The sequence below is a fragment of the Eleutherodactylus coqui genome, chromosome 13, assembly GCF_035609145.1.
Source record: "Eleutherodactylus coqui strain aEleCoq1 chromosome 13, aEleCoq1.hap1, whole genome shotgun sequence".
NCBI lineage: Eukaryota > Metazoa > Chordata > Amphibia > Anura > Eleutherodactylidae > Eleutherodactylus > Eleutherodactylus coqui.
The window spans coordinates 22,075,708-22,093,828 of record NC_089849.1 but is presented as its reverse complement, the minus strand read 5'-3'; the positions used below and the strand labels follow the sequence as shown (position 1 = coordinate 22,093,828).

The 18,121-nt window shown below is 43.0% G+C and overlaps 1 protein-coding gene across 1 annotated transcript in view; it reads left to right on the top strand.

Moving 5' to 3' along the window:
- Positions 1-18,121, top strand: part of GDAP1L1 (ganglioside induced differentiation associated protein 1 like 1) — a 58,385-nt gene that overhangs the window by 16,519 nt on the left and 23,745 nt on the right. The window contains exon 2 of the mRNA XM_066588245.1: positions 11,654-11,846. Within this exon, the coding sequence (XP_066444342.1) occupies positions 11,654-11,846 (193 nt within the window). The remainder of the gene's footprint in view (positions 1-11,653; positions 11,847-18,121) is intronic.

Here is an 18,121-nt window from a genome sequence, read left to right as displayed (position 1 = left end):
AATTACCCAGAGGAGCATGCATGGCCTTATAAGTCTCCCCACATGTCCTAGGTGCTCTCCCTAAGGAGGAATGACATCCTTCCAAGCACAGTGTAATATAAGAGGACACTTTAATAGCAAATGAAAACCTATAAAATCCAACATAATTAAAAATGTAACAGAAAATGTTATTAGCTTTAACGTATGTCCACATAAGGTGGGTCCGCAGTGTAAAATCTGCTGAAAAACCTCACCACACGGTGCATATTTTCGTTGTAGTTTTCATTGCTGCGGATATTTTGACATGTTGCAGATTTATAGGGATCGTTTGAGATAAAAAAAAAGTTTTTTTCCAACGGCGTCCCCCATTATGCAAACATAATAAAGAGCTCATACTCTCATCATCTGTCGCCGGCTCCGGGTCCTCCTGACGTCATCTTTCCAGATTACAGTCAAACTGAGCCGTCTCCAAACAGCCAATGACAGAGCTCAGGGATTGATGCTGAGCTCTGTCATTGGCTGAGCTCTGTCATTGACTGCAGCCTGTAAACAAACAGCACAGTGTAGACCCGGAGCCACCAGCGGGGGACGAGCAGAGAGTGGGGAGAAGTGACTATGAGCTCTTTAGTAGATTTATGAGGGGCTGCTAAGTCTTTGGTTTTACCCAGAAAGAAACAGGATAGGAAGATGAAACTTTACATTTCTTCCACATCCTCTCCACTGATGCCAACACACTTCTTACATCGGTATTCCAAGTTCTGTAAGCCTTGCAAAAAGAAGGATTTGGTTGTCTCAAACCCATCATCCGTAGCAGCCATGGCATCAGAAATGGTGTGAAATTTGGTCCCTTGAGGTGTTTCTTCAGGTTTGGAAACAGATGATAGTCAGAGGGAGCTAGATCTTGTGAATACGGTGGGTGGTCAACCAGCTGGAAGCCTAGCTTCACCACATTTGCCGTGGTCACTTGTGCAGTGTCAGCGGAGGCGTTGTCTTGCAGGAACAAGATTCCTTTGGACAGCTTGCCGCACCTTTTGGCCTTCAGAGCTGCCTTCAATTGGTCCAAAAGTTCAATGTAATACCTTGCATTGATGGTGGAACCATTTAGAAGGTCGTCCACTAGCAGCACACCCTCCTTATCCCAGAACACAGACACCATCACCTTAGTGGCTGAACTTCTTTGGGCGAGGAGAACCACTGTGCCTCCACTCTTCTGACTGCTCCTTGGTTTCAGGGCCATACAAATAAATCCAGGTCTCATCCATAGTGACCAGTCGATCCAGGAAGTTCTTATCAGTCCGGAAACGCTGACAAATGGACCGGGAAGTTTTCACTCGCATGCTTTTCTGATCTGTTGTCAAACATTTGGGGACCCACTGTGCAGATAGCTTCATCATGTCCAAATGTTCATGGATAATGACACAAACACGTTCACCAGAAACCCCCATGATGTCGGCTATTCCTTTAACTGAAGTTGGCCGATTCTCCAGTATGAGGTTGTGCGCAGCATCGACGATCTCCGGAGCAACAACCTCTCTCAGTCGTCCAGGACGTTCCTCATCGTTGATGCTGAAGTGGCCCATTTTAAATTTGGCAACCCAGTTCTTAACTGTAGAATATGAAGGGCATTGATCCCCCAATGTCTGTGACATATCACCATGAATATCCTTCACGGACTTTCCTTGCAGAAACAAGACTTTTATCACTCCTCTGCTCTCATTTGCTGTGAATATCGACGTAGACTCTGGCATTTTGTTTTCCCGCGTGCCGAGATCACTGTTGCCATAAGCTACAAACACACCATTTTGAAAACATATATTAGACAGATAAGGCTTTCATGTGATGTAACATCCGTTACCATAGAAACAAAAAAAGAACACAAAGCCAAAGACTTATCAGCAGCCCCTCTTATACACTGGGGGCCCCTTTGGGAAAAAAAACTTTTTTTTTTATCTTGGACAACCCCTTTAAAATCCTCACTGCAAGTCAATAGTGCTGCAGATTTTGTGGGGATTTTTTGTATGTAAGGCCGCCTGCAGACGGGCGGGTTGGATCCGTCGGCGAGAATTCTCGCCGCGGGACCCGACCCCAGCGCCTGCAGGGAGGAGCGCGTACTCACCCGCGCCTGGCGGCCCCGGCTCTGTCATGTGCCGGCTGCCGGGCAGCTGGCGCATGCGCAGACCGGAGTCGGCGGCCGGGTGAGTGACGTTTCTGTGCGAGGCTCTGCGAGCCCCACACAGAAATAGGACATGCCGCGGCCGTCTGCATAGGAGTGCGTATTGTAATGCACTCCTATGTAGGCTTTCAGTGGCGGAAATCTCGCGGATAATCCCGCCGCGGGATTTCCGCCCGTGTGCAGGCGGCTTTAATGTAATGCGCTTCAATCTCCTGCACTTTAGATGCAGCACATTCTCCAAAATTCAGGAAAACCTGCAGCATTTGTGCCTTGTGTACCCTCAGTCTTGTCTTCATTGCAGCAGTCTAAATTGCGCGGTACATCCTTCTTAGCACAAGAACATTTCTTAGTTTGCAGCTTTGTCTTACACATGCACTCGCCAGATCTAGTCTCGGTTCCCGTAATTGGTTGTGTTGCTACTGGCCTAGCAGTGGGCAGATGCTCACGACTAAAGGGAATAGATGTTTGGTGTAGAATAATGTATGGCTGTGTAGATTCGTTTGTCCATTGCCTTCATATTTTAGACATTCTATACTACACCCTTAAGTGATCATTTTTTTCTCGAGATCAGAGGGGGTTCGTATTGTCTGCCGTTGTCTCTATGATCGGCCCTGTACTCAGTTATCCAATATGGCCGCTGTAATTAATGATGAATGAACCTTTGAAGATTTTGGTTCTTCCAGTTCACCAAATTTTAGCAAAAAGTCCCGTTCCCTCCAATATTACTTCTAACTGAACCGGAACTTCACCAATCCCCCTAACTGGAGTATAACACTATATAAGAGACATAAGAACCCTGTATAAAACTCTTAGGTCACCTAGGAGCTGTTTTTAAGGCAATGGGGGGAAAAGAAAGAAGGAAAATTTGATTTCCCCTACTGTATCCTTTTTTTTGTTCTTCTTTTTCCTTCTTGTTCTCTTTACTTCTTCTACTTCTTTGTCCTTCTTCTTTCCCCCTCGTCCTTTTTCCTTCTGCTCACTTTTCCTTTCTTCTTGTTTTTCCTTCTTCTTCTTCTTCTTCCTTCTCATTCTTTTCCTTCTTCTCCATTATCTTTCTTTCCCTTCTTGTTCCTTTTTTTCTTTTGGTGGTTTTGGCCAAGGTGAACCGCTCAAGGTTCAGGTTCTCACCAAACTGAATTTGAAGCAAGGTTCAACCCCCCAAAAAATTCAACTGTTTTGGTTCACTCAACACTAACCACAATCTTCTAACTGCCATAAGCACATGTAAGAAGGGAGCCAAGGTTTGAGATTGTGCTGTAAATAGCTCTGCTTTGGTTCCTATAGTTTTTTAATGTGGATGGTGTACGGGCAACCTCTACTGACTGTCATACATTACTGCAGTCTGTATATATATCTCTATGGAATGTTGTATGTAACTTCCCATTGACTGTAGAGGTCAGGTGGGAGATCTGGAGGACTTGAGATCATAGAGAGCTGCAAGCTGGAGAGCAATTCTGAGCCTTAAGATAGACTGCATTTCTGGGAGCAAGAGCTGCCAAATGATTGTGGAGCCATGTGAAACGTGTCCTGGAGAATCCGTGCCTGTCAGTTGCACAAAAAAGGAGGCAGCCGGCGTTTGAGAAGCGCACTTCCATGGTGCACCAGAACAGGCATTGCTGAGAGAACAGCTAACTGTGTAACTGAAATTAACACCCGGGAACTGTTAACACCACAGATCCTGGAACGCAAATGGTTAATTGGAAAGAAAAAAATAAAATAAACAGGAATTTTCCCTAAGGGACTCTACCATGTGAACGTCCCTGCCTAAATAGTGAATGGACCGTCTCGATAAAGACTCACTCATGCTGGGACCTCAGGTACTCTCTGAAAATAAAGATAAAACAACCCAAAAGATCTCACACCACAAACAGCAAAAAAAATCCACAGAACTTATCTGTACGGTGCAGGCAGAACTCTGACTCTAAACTCCGAAGGAACAACTGCACCCAGCACTGACCTCTCATGCTTCCAAGAAAAGACTGAGTGAAACAATCAAACAGCACCGAGTCCAAGGTGAAGAGAAAATAAAAGCCCTCCCCAATCACCCGCCGGCGTGTTCCAACAGCAATACACCCAGAATGACACCCGTCAGAGAACAGAATGCAAAGAAGAACCCAAACACCAACAAAGAGACTTACACAGACACAACAGAACAAAGCTGCAGGGCCTACAGCTAGAGAGACTGCTACAAAAGGATTCACATAGTCCACCAGCTCTGCGAATTGGGCTACCCCAACAGACATCACTTACATTATAGTACTGAACATGCTGGAGATCTGTAAGTGAGGTCGGCCCTTAGGAAAAGGCCTGAGTGTGCACAAGGGTAGTCCCTGCAAAGTAGTGAAAATACTGGAGCTGGAGCCAACACCAGGGGAACGTATTCATCCACCAGTTGCTGCAAGTAATTGGACAACACTTGTGTTACTTTCAGACTGTCTGTGGGCAATCGCCATTGCTGGGTTGAAACGTTGGCTGGCACTACCACGTGTTCTACAGTGAAGTGTGTTACTGATTTTTGTAAGCCCAGTGTCCGCATCTCACCCCGATTCCTGTGTCGCCTGCCCCTACCGCAACACACACTATACACTGCTCTCTGATTAGCCAGCGTTGATCACATGAGCAGTGCTGGCCAGTCAGAGAGCAGGTAACGTGCATTGTTCAACACTACCAATGCTCAGTGTGGATTAGGTAGGCAGAGGATTGTGGTGGCCATCTTGGATGACTGAAAACAGGGCTCAGAACCACAAGAGCAGAGGGACGATGATACAGAATGCCAACCGCACTAATATAACTTTCCCTTCGGTCCCTGGAGAGAATTTTGCCTTGGGACCAGAGGGTCACTTAAATTTCACATATTGCCTTTAATAAAGGTACCTGCTATTAGAATATTTTTTAGGTTACCCTGGAGAGTTCCTTTAAATAACCCTTTACTTCCCCTATAATACTGCATTGGTTACACGATGGAGGTGATTTCAGGGGTCCTTTATCTGCTTTATACCACAGAATGTAAGCGGAAGGGGATTTAATTTCAGCTTGCAAGAGTCGTGTCAAATGTCACACTCAGCTCTGCTGCATCTGTTCAGCAAGTATTCCTGATTCAGCTGTTGCCCTGCATTAAAGCATATGGAACACTTTCCTAATGTGCCCAGTCATGGCTATTTCTAAAGCCACAGCAAGTACTAAGAGTCATAATACATTACCAGTGAAGGACGGGAATGATCCACCTAACAAACCTGCTTGTAGATGTCACCTCATCACCTTGATACGAGCCTGCAAGCAGAGACTGCAGCTATACACTCACTTGTCTCCTAAGGAAAGTGGATATACTCATCTGTATATATGTACCCATATTCATTAAATGTTTATAAGGGGCAGTATTATAGTAGTTATATTCTTGTACATAGGGGGCAGTATTATAGTAGTTATATTCTTGTACACAGGAGGCAGTATTATAGTAGTTATATTCCTGTACATAGGGGCAGTATTATAGTAGTTATATTCTTGTACATAGGGAGCAGTATTATAGTAGTTATATTCTTGTACATAGAGGCAGTATTATAGTAGTTATATTCTTGTACATAGGGGGCAGTATTATAGTAGTTATATTCTTGTACATAGGGGCAGTATTATAGTAGTTATATTCTTGTGCATTGGAGGTAGTATTATAGTAGTTATATTCTTGTACATAGGGGGCAGTATTATAGTAATTATATTCCTGTACATAGAGGCAGTATTATAGTAGTTATATTCTTGTACATAGGAGGCAGTATTATAGTAGTTATATTCTTGTACATAGGGGGCAGTATTATAGCAGTTATATTCTTGTACATAGGGGGAGGTATTATAGTAGTTATATTCTTGTACATAGAAGGCAGTATTATAGTAGTTATATTCCTGTACATAGGGGACAGTATTATAGTAGTTATATTCTTGTACATAGCGGGCAGTATTATAGTAGTTATATTCTTGTACATAGGGGGCAGTATTATAGTAGTTATATTCTTGTACATAGGGGGCAGTATTATAGCAGTTATATCCTTGTACATGGGAGGCAGTATTATAGTAATTATATTTTTGCACATAGGAGCAGTATTATAGTAGTTATATTCTTGTACATAGAAGGCAGTATTATAGTAGTTATATTCCTGTACATAGGGGACAGTATTATAGTAGTTATATTCTTGTACATAGCGGGCAGTATTATAGTAGTTATATTCTTGTACATAGAGGGCAGTATTATAGTAGTTATATTCTTGTACATAGGGAGCAGTATTATAGTAGTTATATTCTTGTACACAGGAGGCAGTATTATAGTAGTTATATTCTTGTACATAGAAGGCAGTATTATAGTAGTTATATTCTTGTACATAGGGGGCAGTATTATAGTAGTTATATTCTTGTACATAGGGAGCAGTATTATAGTAGTTATATTCCTGTACATAGGGGACAGTATTATAGCAGTTATATCCTTGTACATGGGAGGCAGTATTATAGTAATTATATTTTTGCACATAGGAGCAGTATTATAGTAGTTATATTCTTGTACATAGAAGGCAGTATTATAGTAGTTATATTCCTGTACATAGGGGACAGTATTATAGTAGTTATATTCTTGTACATAGCGGGCAGTATTATAGTAGTTATATTCTTGTACATAGGGGGCAGTATTATAGTAGTTATATTCTTGTACATAGGGAGCAGTATTATAGTAGTTATATTCTTGTACACAGGAGGCAGTATTATAGTAGTTATATTCTTGTACATAGAAGGCAGTATTATAGTAGTTATATTCTTGTACATAGGGGGCAGTATTATAGTAGTTATATTCTTGTACATAGGGAGCAGTATTATAGTAGTTATATTCCTGTACATAGGGGACAGTATTATAGTAGTTATATTCTTGTACATAGCGGGCAGTATTATAGTAGTTATATTCTTGTACATAGGGGGCAGTATTATAGTAGTTATATTCTTGTACATAGGGAGCAGTATTATAGTAGTTATATTCTTGTACATAGGAGCAGTAGTATAGTAGTTATAATCTTGTACATAGGGGGAGTATTATAGTAGTTATATTCTTGTACATAGGAGGCAGTATTATAGTAGTTATATTCTTGTACATAGGGGGCAGTATTATAGTAGTTATATTCTTGTACATAGAGGCAGTATTATAGTAGTTATATTCCTGTACATAGAGGCAGTATTATAGTAGTTATATTCTTGTACATAGGAGGCAGTATTATAGTAGTTATATTCTTGTACATAGGGGACAGTATTATAGTAGTTATATTCTTGTACATAGGGAGCAGTATTATAGTAGTTATATTCTTGTACATAGAGGCAGTATTATAGTAGTTATATTCTTGTACATAGGGGGCAGTATTATAGTAGTTATATTCTTGTACATAGGAGGCAGTATTATAGTAATTATATTCTTGTACATAGGAGGCAGTATTATAGTAGTTATATTCTTGTACATAGGGGGCAGTATTATGGTAGTTATATTCTTGTACATAGGGGGCAGTATTATAGTAGTTATATTCTTGTACACGGGGGTCAGTATTATAGTAGTTATATTCTTGTACATAGGGGGCAGTATTATAGTAGTTATATTCTTGTACATAGCGGGCAGTATTATAGTAGTTATATTCTTGTACATAGCGGGCAGTATTATAGTAGTTATATTCTTGTACATAGGGGCAGTATTATAGTAGTTATATTCTTGTACATAGGGGGCAGTATTATAGTAGTTATATTCTTGTACATAGGGGGCAGTATTATAGTAGTTATATTCTTGTACACGGGGGTCAGTATTATAGTAGTTATATTCTTGTACATAGGGGGCAGTATTATAGTAGTTATATTCTTGTACATAGGGGGCAGTATTATAGTAGTTATATTCTTGTATATAGGAGGCAGTATTATAGTAGTTATATTCTTGTACATAGGAGGCAGTATTATAGTAGTTACACTCTTGTACATAGGGGCAGTATTATAGTAGTTACATTCTTGTACATAGGAGGCAGTATTATAGTAGTTATAGTCTTGTACATAGGATGCAGTATTATAGTAGTTATATTCTTGTACATAGGGTGCAGAATTATAGTAGTTATATTCTTGTACATAGGGGGCAGTATTATAGTAGTTATATTCTTGTACATAGGAGGCAGTATTATAGTAGTTATATTCTTGTACATAGGCGACAGTATTATAGTAGTTATATTCTTGTACATAGGGTGCAGAATTATAGTAGGTATATTCTTGTACATAGGGGACAGTATTATAGTAGTTATATTCTTGTACATAGGGGGCAGTATTATAGTAGTTATATTCTTGTACATAGGGGAGTATTATAGTAGTTATATTCTTGTACATAGGGGGCAGTATTATAGTAGTTATATTCTTGTACATAGGGGGCAGTATTATAGTAGTTATATTCTTGTACATAGGGGGCAGTATTATAGTAGTTATATTCTTGTACATAGGAGGCAGTATTATAGTAGTTATATTCTTGTACACGGGGCAGTATTATAGTAGTTATATTCTTGTACATAGGGGGCAGTATTATAGTAGTTATATTCTTGTACACAGGAGGCAGTATTATAGCAGTTATATTCTTGTACATAGGAGGCAGTATTATAGTAGTTATATTCTTGTACATAGGAGGCAGTATTATAGTAGTTATATTCTTGTACATAGGAGGCAGTATTATAGTAGTTATATTCTTGTACATAGGAGGCAGTATTATAGTAGTTATATTCTTGTACATAGGGGGCAGTATTATAGTAGTTATATTCTTGTACATAGGAGGCAGTATTATTGTAGTTATATTCTTGTACATAGGAGGCAGTATTATAGTAGTTATATACTTGTACATAGAGGCAGTATTATAGTAGTTATATTCTTGTACATAGGTGCAGAATTATAGTAGTTATATTCTTGTACATAGGGGGCAGTATTATAGTAGTTATAAGCATATGTCATTGTTATACTAGTCATAGCAATGTATTATAACTCTTACTGTTGTTGGTGGGTAAAAAATAAAAATACTCCATGTTGACCACTTCTTTGAGTTGGAGGAGTTATTACACTCATTAACTCCTTCCACTTTGGAAACTCATTCAAAGTGCTGGGGTAACAATAATCATAAATGTAAATGAGCACGGCTCCCAGGGAATCTCTCTTTGATGATCTCCAACTTCCTATTTCATCCTCTGTCCCCAGAGACCCCTCACCAGACATAATACAGACTATGAGCTATGCCCGGAGTGTTTCTTTAATATATGAATGTTCACTGTATCATTGTTATTAATATCAGTTGTGACTGAAATCGCTCTTTAATGTCACAAAAGGAAAATAGTGACATAGACTTTGAAATGTCATGCCGAAAAACAGATTTATTTTATGTAGCTCTGAATTGCCAGGTGCATTACTATAAATTAGCGCCTGTCACTGTACGATGATGCGCTCTGCTTTCCGATAATGATATGTAGATTATGCCAATGAGTAAAGAAATAGTAGAACGAAACAGATGGGCTCGATCCAAATATGTAGGAATATATCTAGTCAGGCAACATGCTCTTGGATCTCTAACAATTAAAGGGGTTGTCTGGTAATGAAAACTCAATGTTAGTGTGAGCTCACAAAAGAATACGAACATCCAGCAATCTGAGGGACTTCCAACGAGGACTGATCATCAATGCTAGACTAGCCAGGGACAGGACTTCACTGCCAACTTTGTGTGGTTTCCTCATGCAACAGTGAGGAGAGTATACTGAGAATCGTATGATCAAGGAAAAACATCCAGTGAAAGGGGATCCTGTAGACTGAAATAAATCTTTGCCAAAAGGGGTCAGAGGAGGATGTCAGGAATCGTTCTGATGAACAGACAGGAGCAGCTAAATACAACACTGGTAATTAACATGTACAAATGCAGACCCATAGTTCCTTAGCACGGATGGGTGTTGCATATTTGGATGTGGAACCACTGTATTGTCCCCCCGAGCAGGAGAACCGACCTGGAAGGACTGACAGCTGACCCAGAGACTAGATGCTCACTACTAGGCATGTAGCTTGGTGCCAGGCAGAGACTGTGACTGAGCTAGCCCTGTGCCGGAGTGGGGTAATGAAGTCCCTGCCTAACAGAGTGGAGTAATCGTCCCGATAAGGACGGCCCCGAACTGGAACCTGGGAGCTGAATAACCCTGTCAAGACCCTGACCGGACAGAACATACCAAGTTGCAACAGAAACCAAGGATGTGAGTAGGAACAGAAGATCTGGATAAAGCACAAGTGGCTTACAGCTACAGCAGACTTGAGATCAGTTGTCACAGAGAGACTGCAGGAGCAGCAGCCACAAGCCATCATAGGAGTACAACAACAACCCGGAAGCACTGGATAGCAGCTCTGGGGAAGCTATATAGTGGAGTGATTGGCAAACAGCCTCCAGCTGGATGGAGGAGTCAGGAACCGTTAACTCCGAAGATGCTGGAGCAAAATAAATACAAACTCACATAACAGACAGGGCAGAGCAGCAGACTTGTCTGCTATACCTAACAATGGGCTATAACAGCAGACAACCAGTTTCAGCGGGCAAAAGAGCACAAAAAATTATATCAGCAGTGGAAAAACATTCCCTGATCAAAAGAGTCCAGATTTCTGTTGCACCGTAATGATGGGAGGTCAGAATTTGGTACGAGCAGTATAAATCGATGACCCCTTCCTGTCAAGCTGTCGGAGGTGGAATAATGGTGTGGGGAAGGGTTTCTTGGGTCCTCTGATATCTGTGTCATGGACACTACAACGAATTGCTGCAACTCTAAGGAGGAGGTCCAACTCGCTATTAGATGGGGATCTTTAAAAAAATGTGCATTCAGTGTAGGTAACTGAAACACTTAAGGATTCTGTCATCAGATTTTTCAATCTTAAGCCACCACCGATTTGGGGCACATTTAACCCACTCTGGACACATGGGTGTGAAAACCAGTAGAATGTGCATTAACACAAAAATTTACTTTTTTCATGGTTTCCTGTATACAAATTGGCCTGCTTCAAGTCACAGAGGCAGGGCGCTGGAGACCTGAGTCCCGCCATCCTCTAATTTTGCATGCCCCTTCCGCTGCTTGGCCGCCTCTCCCTGCTGCCATCTGCACAAGCCTGGTCATTGCGCATATCCATTCCTGGTGGGACGGAGGGCCACACAGTAGAAGCGCGGGATATCACTGTGGCTTGCACTGGCGTCAGCTGCAAGGGGAAGGGGCGTACATAAATAGAGGATGATGTGAGCTACAGAGTCATGGAGTCGAGTCAAGTTGCATATAGGGCGCCATGAAATAAAGTAAGCAGTTAATGTGCCCCAAACCACTGTGGTAGCAGCTTAAGATCTAAAACGGTGATGGCGGAATTACTTTAGCACTAGAAGAGCCTCCTCCACACTACAGCTTTTAGTCATAATGGACATGTTTTTGTATGTAATAACAGCTTCTTCTTCTCCTCTTACAGATACGTCTGGTGATTTCAGAGAAAGGTTTACCATGTGACGAGCGAGATGTCAGCCTGCCCTTGGCAGAACAGAAAGAGCCATGGTTCATGAGACTCAATCTTGGGGAGGAAGTGCCAGTAGTAATCCATGGAGATAACATCATAAGTGACTATAACCAGATCATAGACTACGTTGAGAACAATTTCGTGGGAGGTAAAGTCCTGATTTGTTTATCATAAAGTTGAGAAGATGATATAATTAGAAAAGGTGTGCCCTGGAACGAGCTCAGCATGCCCACTGTATGAATGACATCACCATGCCCACCAAGTGACATCACTAAATGCAATCTGTTCATGTAGTGGAGTAGCTAAGAGTCAACAGCTGTCAGTGGAGAGGGCATGCATACAATGTGGCTGTTATGGGGTTCTTGGAGAGTGGGTGACCAACTTATCATTACTGAGGACCTACTTAGGGTTTTCTTCTCTGTGGTTAATGGCAATAAACAAGGGGTGGGAAGTAGGCTTAAGGATAATGGAAGGGGATGGGTACAGGTAAGCAGCAGCAAAAAAAAAAAAAAGTCCCAAATGGGAAGGGATGCGTGGGCATTAACCAGTACCAGCTAAGGGGTTCAATTTAAACTTACCAAAGGCCCCTCTTTCTGGTGCGGGTTCATGTCACCACATCCCTGCCGATCTAGGACCGTAGTTTTTGATGCTTTTTCTTTACCCAGGAGGTAACATAGTAACAGGGCAGGACAAGCTCTCTTGATGCCAAAGGCAGGGGTTGTACACCTACTCCTGGTCACTGAAATTCAACATGATAGCTGTTAAATGCATAATCCTTGCACGCTAATTGGTGATCTAGGTGGACACTTACCCCTTGTTCTGGCCATAGCTATTGAACCTCTGCACTACTTGCCACTGTGGTCAATGAAGCAGAAACTAATCCTCTAATGTATATGTAGGGTAGAACAATTTCTTATGGTAATGTCTTACGTATAATACCATCAGAGCTATTCATTTTGCAGTCGCATGGCTGGCCTTAAAGGGGTGGTCTCGCGAAACAAAGTGGGGTTATACACTTCCGTATGGCCATATTAATGCACTTTGTAATATACATCGTGCATTAAATATGAGCCATACAGAAGTTATTCCACTTACCTGCTCCGTTGCTAGCGTCCTCGTCTCCATGGTTCCGTCTAAATTCGCCCGCAGCTTGCTTTTTTAGACGCGCTTGCGCAGTCCGTTCTTCTCCATTCAGCACGAGCCGCTTCAGTGTGCTCCCCGCTACAGCTCTTCTGCGCATGCGCAGACGAGCTGTCACTGCTCGGGAGCGCGCTGGAGCGGCCATTCTGTACCTTCCTCTGTTAGAGGAAGGTGCAGAGCTGCCGAGCTGTCCGGAGAAGCCGCCCAGCTGTCCAGCTGTCCCGCCGTCCTGGTAAGTGATGGGCCGGGGGGGCTGCCGCTGCGCCGGGCTGGGCCGGGGGGGGGCTGTCGCTGGGCCGGGGGGGGCTGTCGCTGCGCCGGGGGAACTAGCGCTGGGCCGGGGGGGGCTGTCGCTGGGCCGGGGGGGCTGTCGCTGCGCCGGGGGAACTAGCACTGGGCCGGGGGGGGCTGCCGCTGTGATAGGGGAACTAGCGCTGGGCCGGGGGGGGGGGGGGGCTGTCGCTGGGCCGGGGGGGCTGCCGCTGTGATGGGGGGGGGCTGCGCCGGTTACCTTCTGCCTGGCGGTGGGTGACAGGTCGGCCGTGTTCACTCCAGGGGTCCGGTCGGCGGCTGCGGGGCGTCTGGTTGCCATGGAGACACAGCTGGTAGCGTCTCGGGAGCGCGCACGTCGGGCTACAGCAAGCGATGTGAAAAGAGCTGGCGGCCATCTTGGGAAAAAGTTTTATAAGTTGCTGAAACGCTGGAGCGGTAAGTAGAAACCAGCTAGGAAAGTCATTTACAGGGGTAATTAGTAATGTATGTTTAATTAGGGGGACTGGGCAAAAAAAAAAATTCACTGCTTCCTCGAGACATCTCCTTTAACTAGTTTGGGAGTGATTGTCCACTTTAGGTCCACCTGGTCATATGATCCTCTTCCTGTGTGTGGCAACGTCTTCTGAAGCTACATAATCGCCCTCCTCCTGGCACTGTCTCCTCCACTCTGATGTTCTAACACAATTGTTTAGTTCTGCTACTGTATTTATCTTATGAGCTTGATTATGGTGCTGTATCTATGTACTGTGCTTGGTTCCAGTGCTGTATTTATGTACTGAGCTTGGTTCTTGCATTGTATCAATGTACTGAGCTTGATTCTGGTACAGTATTTATTCTCTGTGCTTGGTTCTGGTGCTGTATTTATGCAGTGAGCTTGGTTCTTGCATTGTATCAATATACTCAGCTTGATTCTGGAATCGTATCAATGTACTGAGCTTGATTCTGGTACAGTATTTATTCTCTGTGCTTGGTTCTGGTGCTGTATTTATGCAGTGAGCTTGGTTCTGATACAATATTTATTCACTGATCTGTTTTAGTGCGGGTATGCTGCTTTCTGCGAACGCAGAAGACACGGATACAGTCAGACCGTCTATCACTGCGATTATATAGACTTTTTCTCATGATGGAGGGAGGGAGGGGGGCTGGCAAAAAAAAATTTATGCACAGGGTGCCATCTAATCTAAGGCTGTGCAATAGTGATGGTAATCTGCGCAAAGATGCTTCGCAGGGGGCAGGAAGAGCAGGCAGCAAATCCCCACCTGAATATAGATAATACAATGAATTTCCTGAGGGTCCCCTATATATAGAAAAAAAGTCAGGAGTTCCCCAATGGTAATTAGATTGGGAATCAATGGTCTGTGATGGTCTTTGTCTGCTTCCGGTAATGTGAATGATGATATCTGTACATTCTAACCTCCTCCCATAAGGATGTGTCCATGGAACAGCTAATATTTGTATCTGGACAGGGAGACGCTGGCGTCTATAAACCCTCTGCACTCTGCCTGGCGCCGGCTATAATATATGGTAAACGCCTTCATTCAATGCGATAATCATGAGTAAGTACAGGCAGCCTTTCTTTTATGGGCATTGCCCGACTCTCTCAACACAGTTTAATTTCCTCCTTAAAATGCCATCTGGGAGCAGCCAGCTGTTAACACTGGTAAACGCCTAAATCATTGCTGCTTGTCGGCTTCACTGAGCCCTGTGACTTATGAATGAGTGAGACGGGTGAGAGCTGAAGGTTAGAGGAAACGCAGGACAGACCTGACTGAATCTGGTATATATGACTATACAGTATAGTGCCCTGCTCTTCGTGCCAAGGCTGGGGTCAGGTGATGGAGAATCCCCGAGCTCCTGAGGGGGTAGTAGAGACCTAGGAATGGACTGGCATGGGCCAAGGGTTACCCAGTCCACATAGATAGACGATGGTGACCAGAGGCGTAACTTGAAGCTCCCGGGCCCCGATGCAAAACCTGTAACAGGGCCCCCAACTATAATGCTTTACTCATAGTACTGGGTTACCTATATGGAGAAGAGAGGCCTTATGGGCCCCCTAAGGCTCCTGGGCCCGGGTGCGACCGCATCCCCTGCACCCTCTATAGTTACGCCCTTGATGGTAACAGGTCCTCGTGCCCCGGATCAGGCTACACCGGGTTGGGGTCAGGCCTGCGACAAGGCAGGAACCCGCAGGTGCCAACTGTCTGAAGTATAAACTCGGGAGGCCATGGTGCTGCGCAATAACTTTTAATAAAAACAGTTTAGCAACCAAACAAATGTATGAGTTCTGTCTTATGGAATGTTTCTTATATATGGTTCACCCTATTTGTGATGGTTACCATGATGCCAGCTGGGCGGGTAAATCGTCTTTTAACCCCTTAGTGACCAAGCTTTTTTTTTCTCCGTTTTTCCATTTTCGTTTTCTCCTCCCCCCTTTTAAAAAATTGTAACTTCTTTATTTATCTATCGATGTCGCTGTATGGGGGCTTGTTGTTTGCGGAACGAGGTGTATTCTTTAATGGTACTATTTAATGTACCATATAATGTACTGAAAAACGTTTAAAAATTTTAAGTGGAGAGAAATGGAAAAAAAATTTAAATTCCGCCATCTTTCGTTGCGTCCTGTTTCTACGGCGCACAAACTGCAACAAAAAAGACACGTTAACTTTATTCTATGGGTCAGTACGATTACTACGATACCAAACATAGGTAGTTTTTTTTTTGCTGTACTACTTGTATTTTTTTTCAAAGATATCTAATTTTTTAAATTATTTTCTGCCGCCATCTTCTTCGCGCAATAACTTTTTTATTTTTCCATCGACATAATTGTGCAAGGGCTCATTTTTTGTGGGACGTCCTGTGGTTTACATTGGTGCCATTTTGGAATATATTTGACTTTTTGATCATTTTTTGTTGTATTTTTTCTTGGAGACAGGGTGACCAAAAAAGCGCATTTCTGGCGTTCTTCATTTTTTTTTTCTGATGACATTCATCTTGCGGGATAAATAATGCATTACTTTGATAGATCGGACTTTTACGGATGCAGCGATACCAAATATGTATTTTTGTTTTATTTAGATTTTATGATTAATATGGCAAAAGGGGGGTTTTGTAAACATATATTACTTTTTCTTTTTTTAATAATAATAATTAGTAAAACTTTATTGATCTTATTCTTATGTATTTTTTTTAGTCCCCACAGGGGACAACAACTTGCGATGCTTTGATCGCTCCTGCTATCAGGCAGGCAGTCTATCAAACCACCCCACGGGCATGGCTTGATAGGCATTCTGCCATGACTGCTCTGAGGCCTTTCAAAAGGCCCCCAGCTGCCATGACACCCCCACAACTCCGTGCGATATCCCAGCAGGGGGCCGTACGGGATCCCCGAACATCGTTCGAACTGACAGCGGCATTTAAAAGGTTAACAGCCACGCAGCTTATCGGCTGTTGCCGTTGGATATCGGCTATAAGAAACAGCCGGCGCCCGCACTGTATGAGGAGAGATTGCCCCTCGATCTCTCTTCATACATCCCCCGACGCGGTAGGCCGTCAAAAGGCGTATCGGCAGTCGTTAAGGGGTTAATAGTCACAAGCTGCTGGGCATCGGTGCTCACATACTTCCCTGTGCCCACTTCTGGACCGAATGGTTAATGGTGGAAACTGCCAGTAATGTCTGTACAAATTATGATGCGATGCGGGGGTAGGAGTGAGGTGAACATAGCCTCTGCTTGGGAACTCAACTTCTGCGAACCACACTTATCAACAATCTAAGCCCAATAAAGAGCCCAAATGCCCGTAGGGTTACTCCAGGGAGTATCCCCAGCTACTGAGCATGCAGCATAGCTGCCTTAGGGTGAAGACCCACTTAAATTTTTTTAATGCTGCGATATCGCTGCATTTTTTAAGCGCGATTGTCAATGGGGCTTTCTAATGTTAAAAACGTATCGCCCAAAAATTGCAAAGCACAAACTTGCGATGTGTTTTTAACATTAGAAAGTCCCATTGACAATTGTCAATTGCAAGTGTGCAGGAACCCTTACACTTAGAACTTCCTGTCCTGCGCAGAGACTCGGTCAGCTCACTCTCTCCCCCATTAAAGGTGCAGACCATATCTAACATAAGCAATACAAACATCAGCAAAACCGAAACAGTTACATTTTCTTGAAGGGATTGAATGATATTGAAAAAACATGGTTGCTGTCTTCCACAAACAGCACCACTCATGTCTATAGACTGAGATTGGTATTGTTATTCAGCCTTATTCATGTCAATGCCGTAATGTCAGACATATGTGGAAGGCTATTGCACACACGGAGGAACCAAACCGGCGAGGCACGTTCCCTTTATCATACGTTATATTCTACTCAGCTTTGGTTAAAGGGAATGCATGCCTGGGGAACTCAACTACACGGGATTCTCTCACCATCTATGCCGACTATTCTGTCAAACCGATGTGCCTTCATAGGTTTCAAAGGCGCCCCCTCTACGTAGAGCTCGCCCTACAACAAGCACATGTGTTAGGTTTTCATGGTGGCTAGTCAATACCTCTCCTTTGACAACAAAGATCTGGTACCGTGTTAGCCAGTAGAGCAAAATGTGATTGTTCTCAGCAAGAGAAACGACGTAATCTTGTAGATATGATACCTTTTAATGGCTAACAAAAATACATGATGTAATAATAGCGAGCTTTCGTACCAACGCAGGGTACTTCTTCCGGCTTAAATGGATTGGATCTGAAGAGGCATGCATATTTATACACACTTATAACATACATACTTATGACAAGGCACAGATATGGATGTGATTGGTTCGCACTTAAAAGGAATTCTGCAAACCAGAAAACAAACTTTTTTTGTCTAGGCACTGATAGCGGAGTGAAAGTTTTATGGTCCCTAAATTACTGTTGGAGGGGGGGGGGGAAAGGTCAACAGGCTCGAATTGTTATAGGAGATACACAAACATTTTTAGCTAAATACTGATAAGGGAGTGAAAGTTTATGGTCCCTGAATT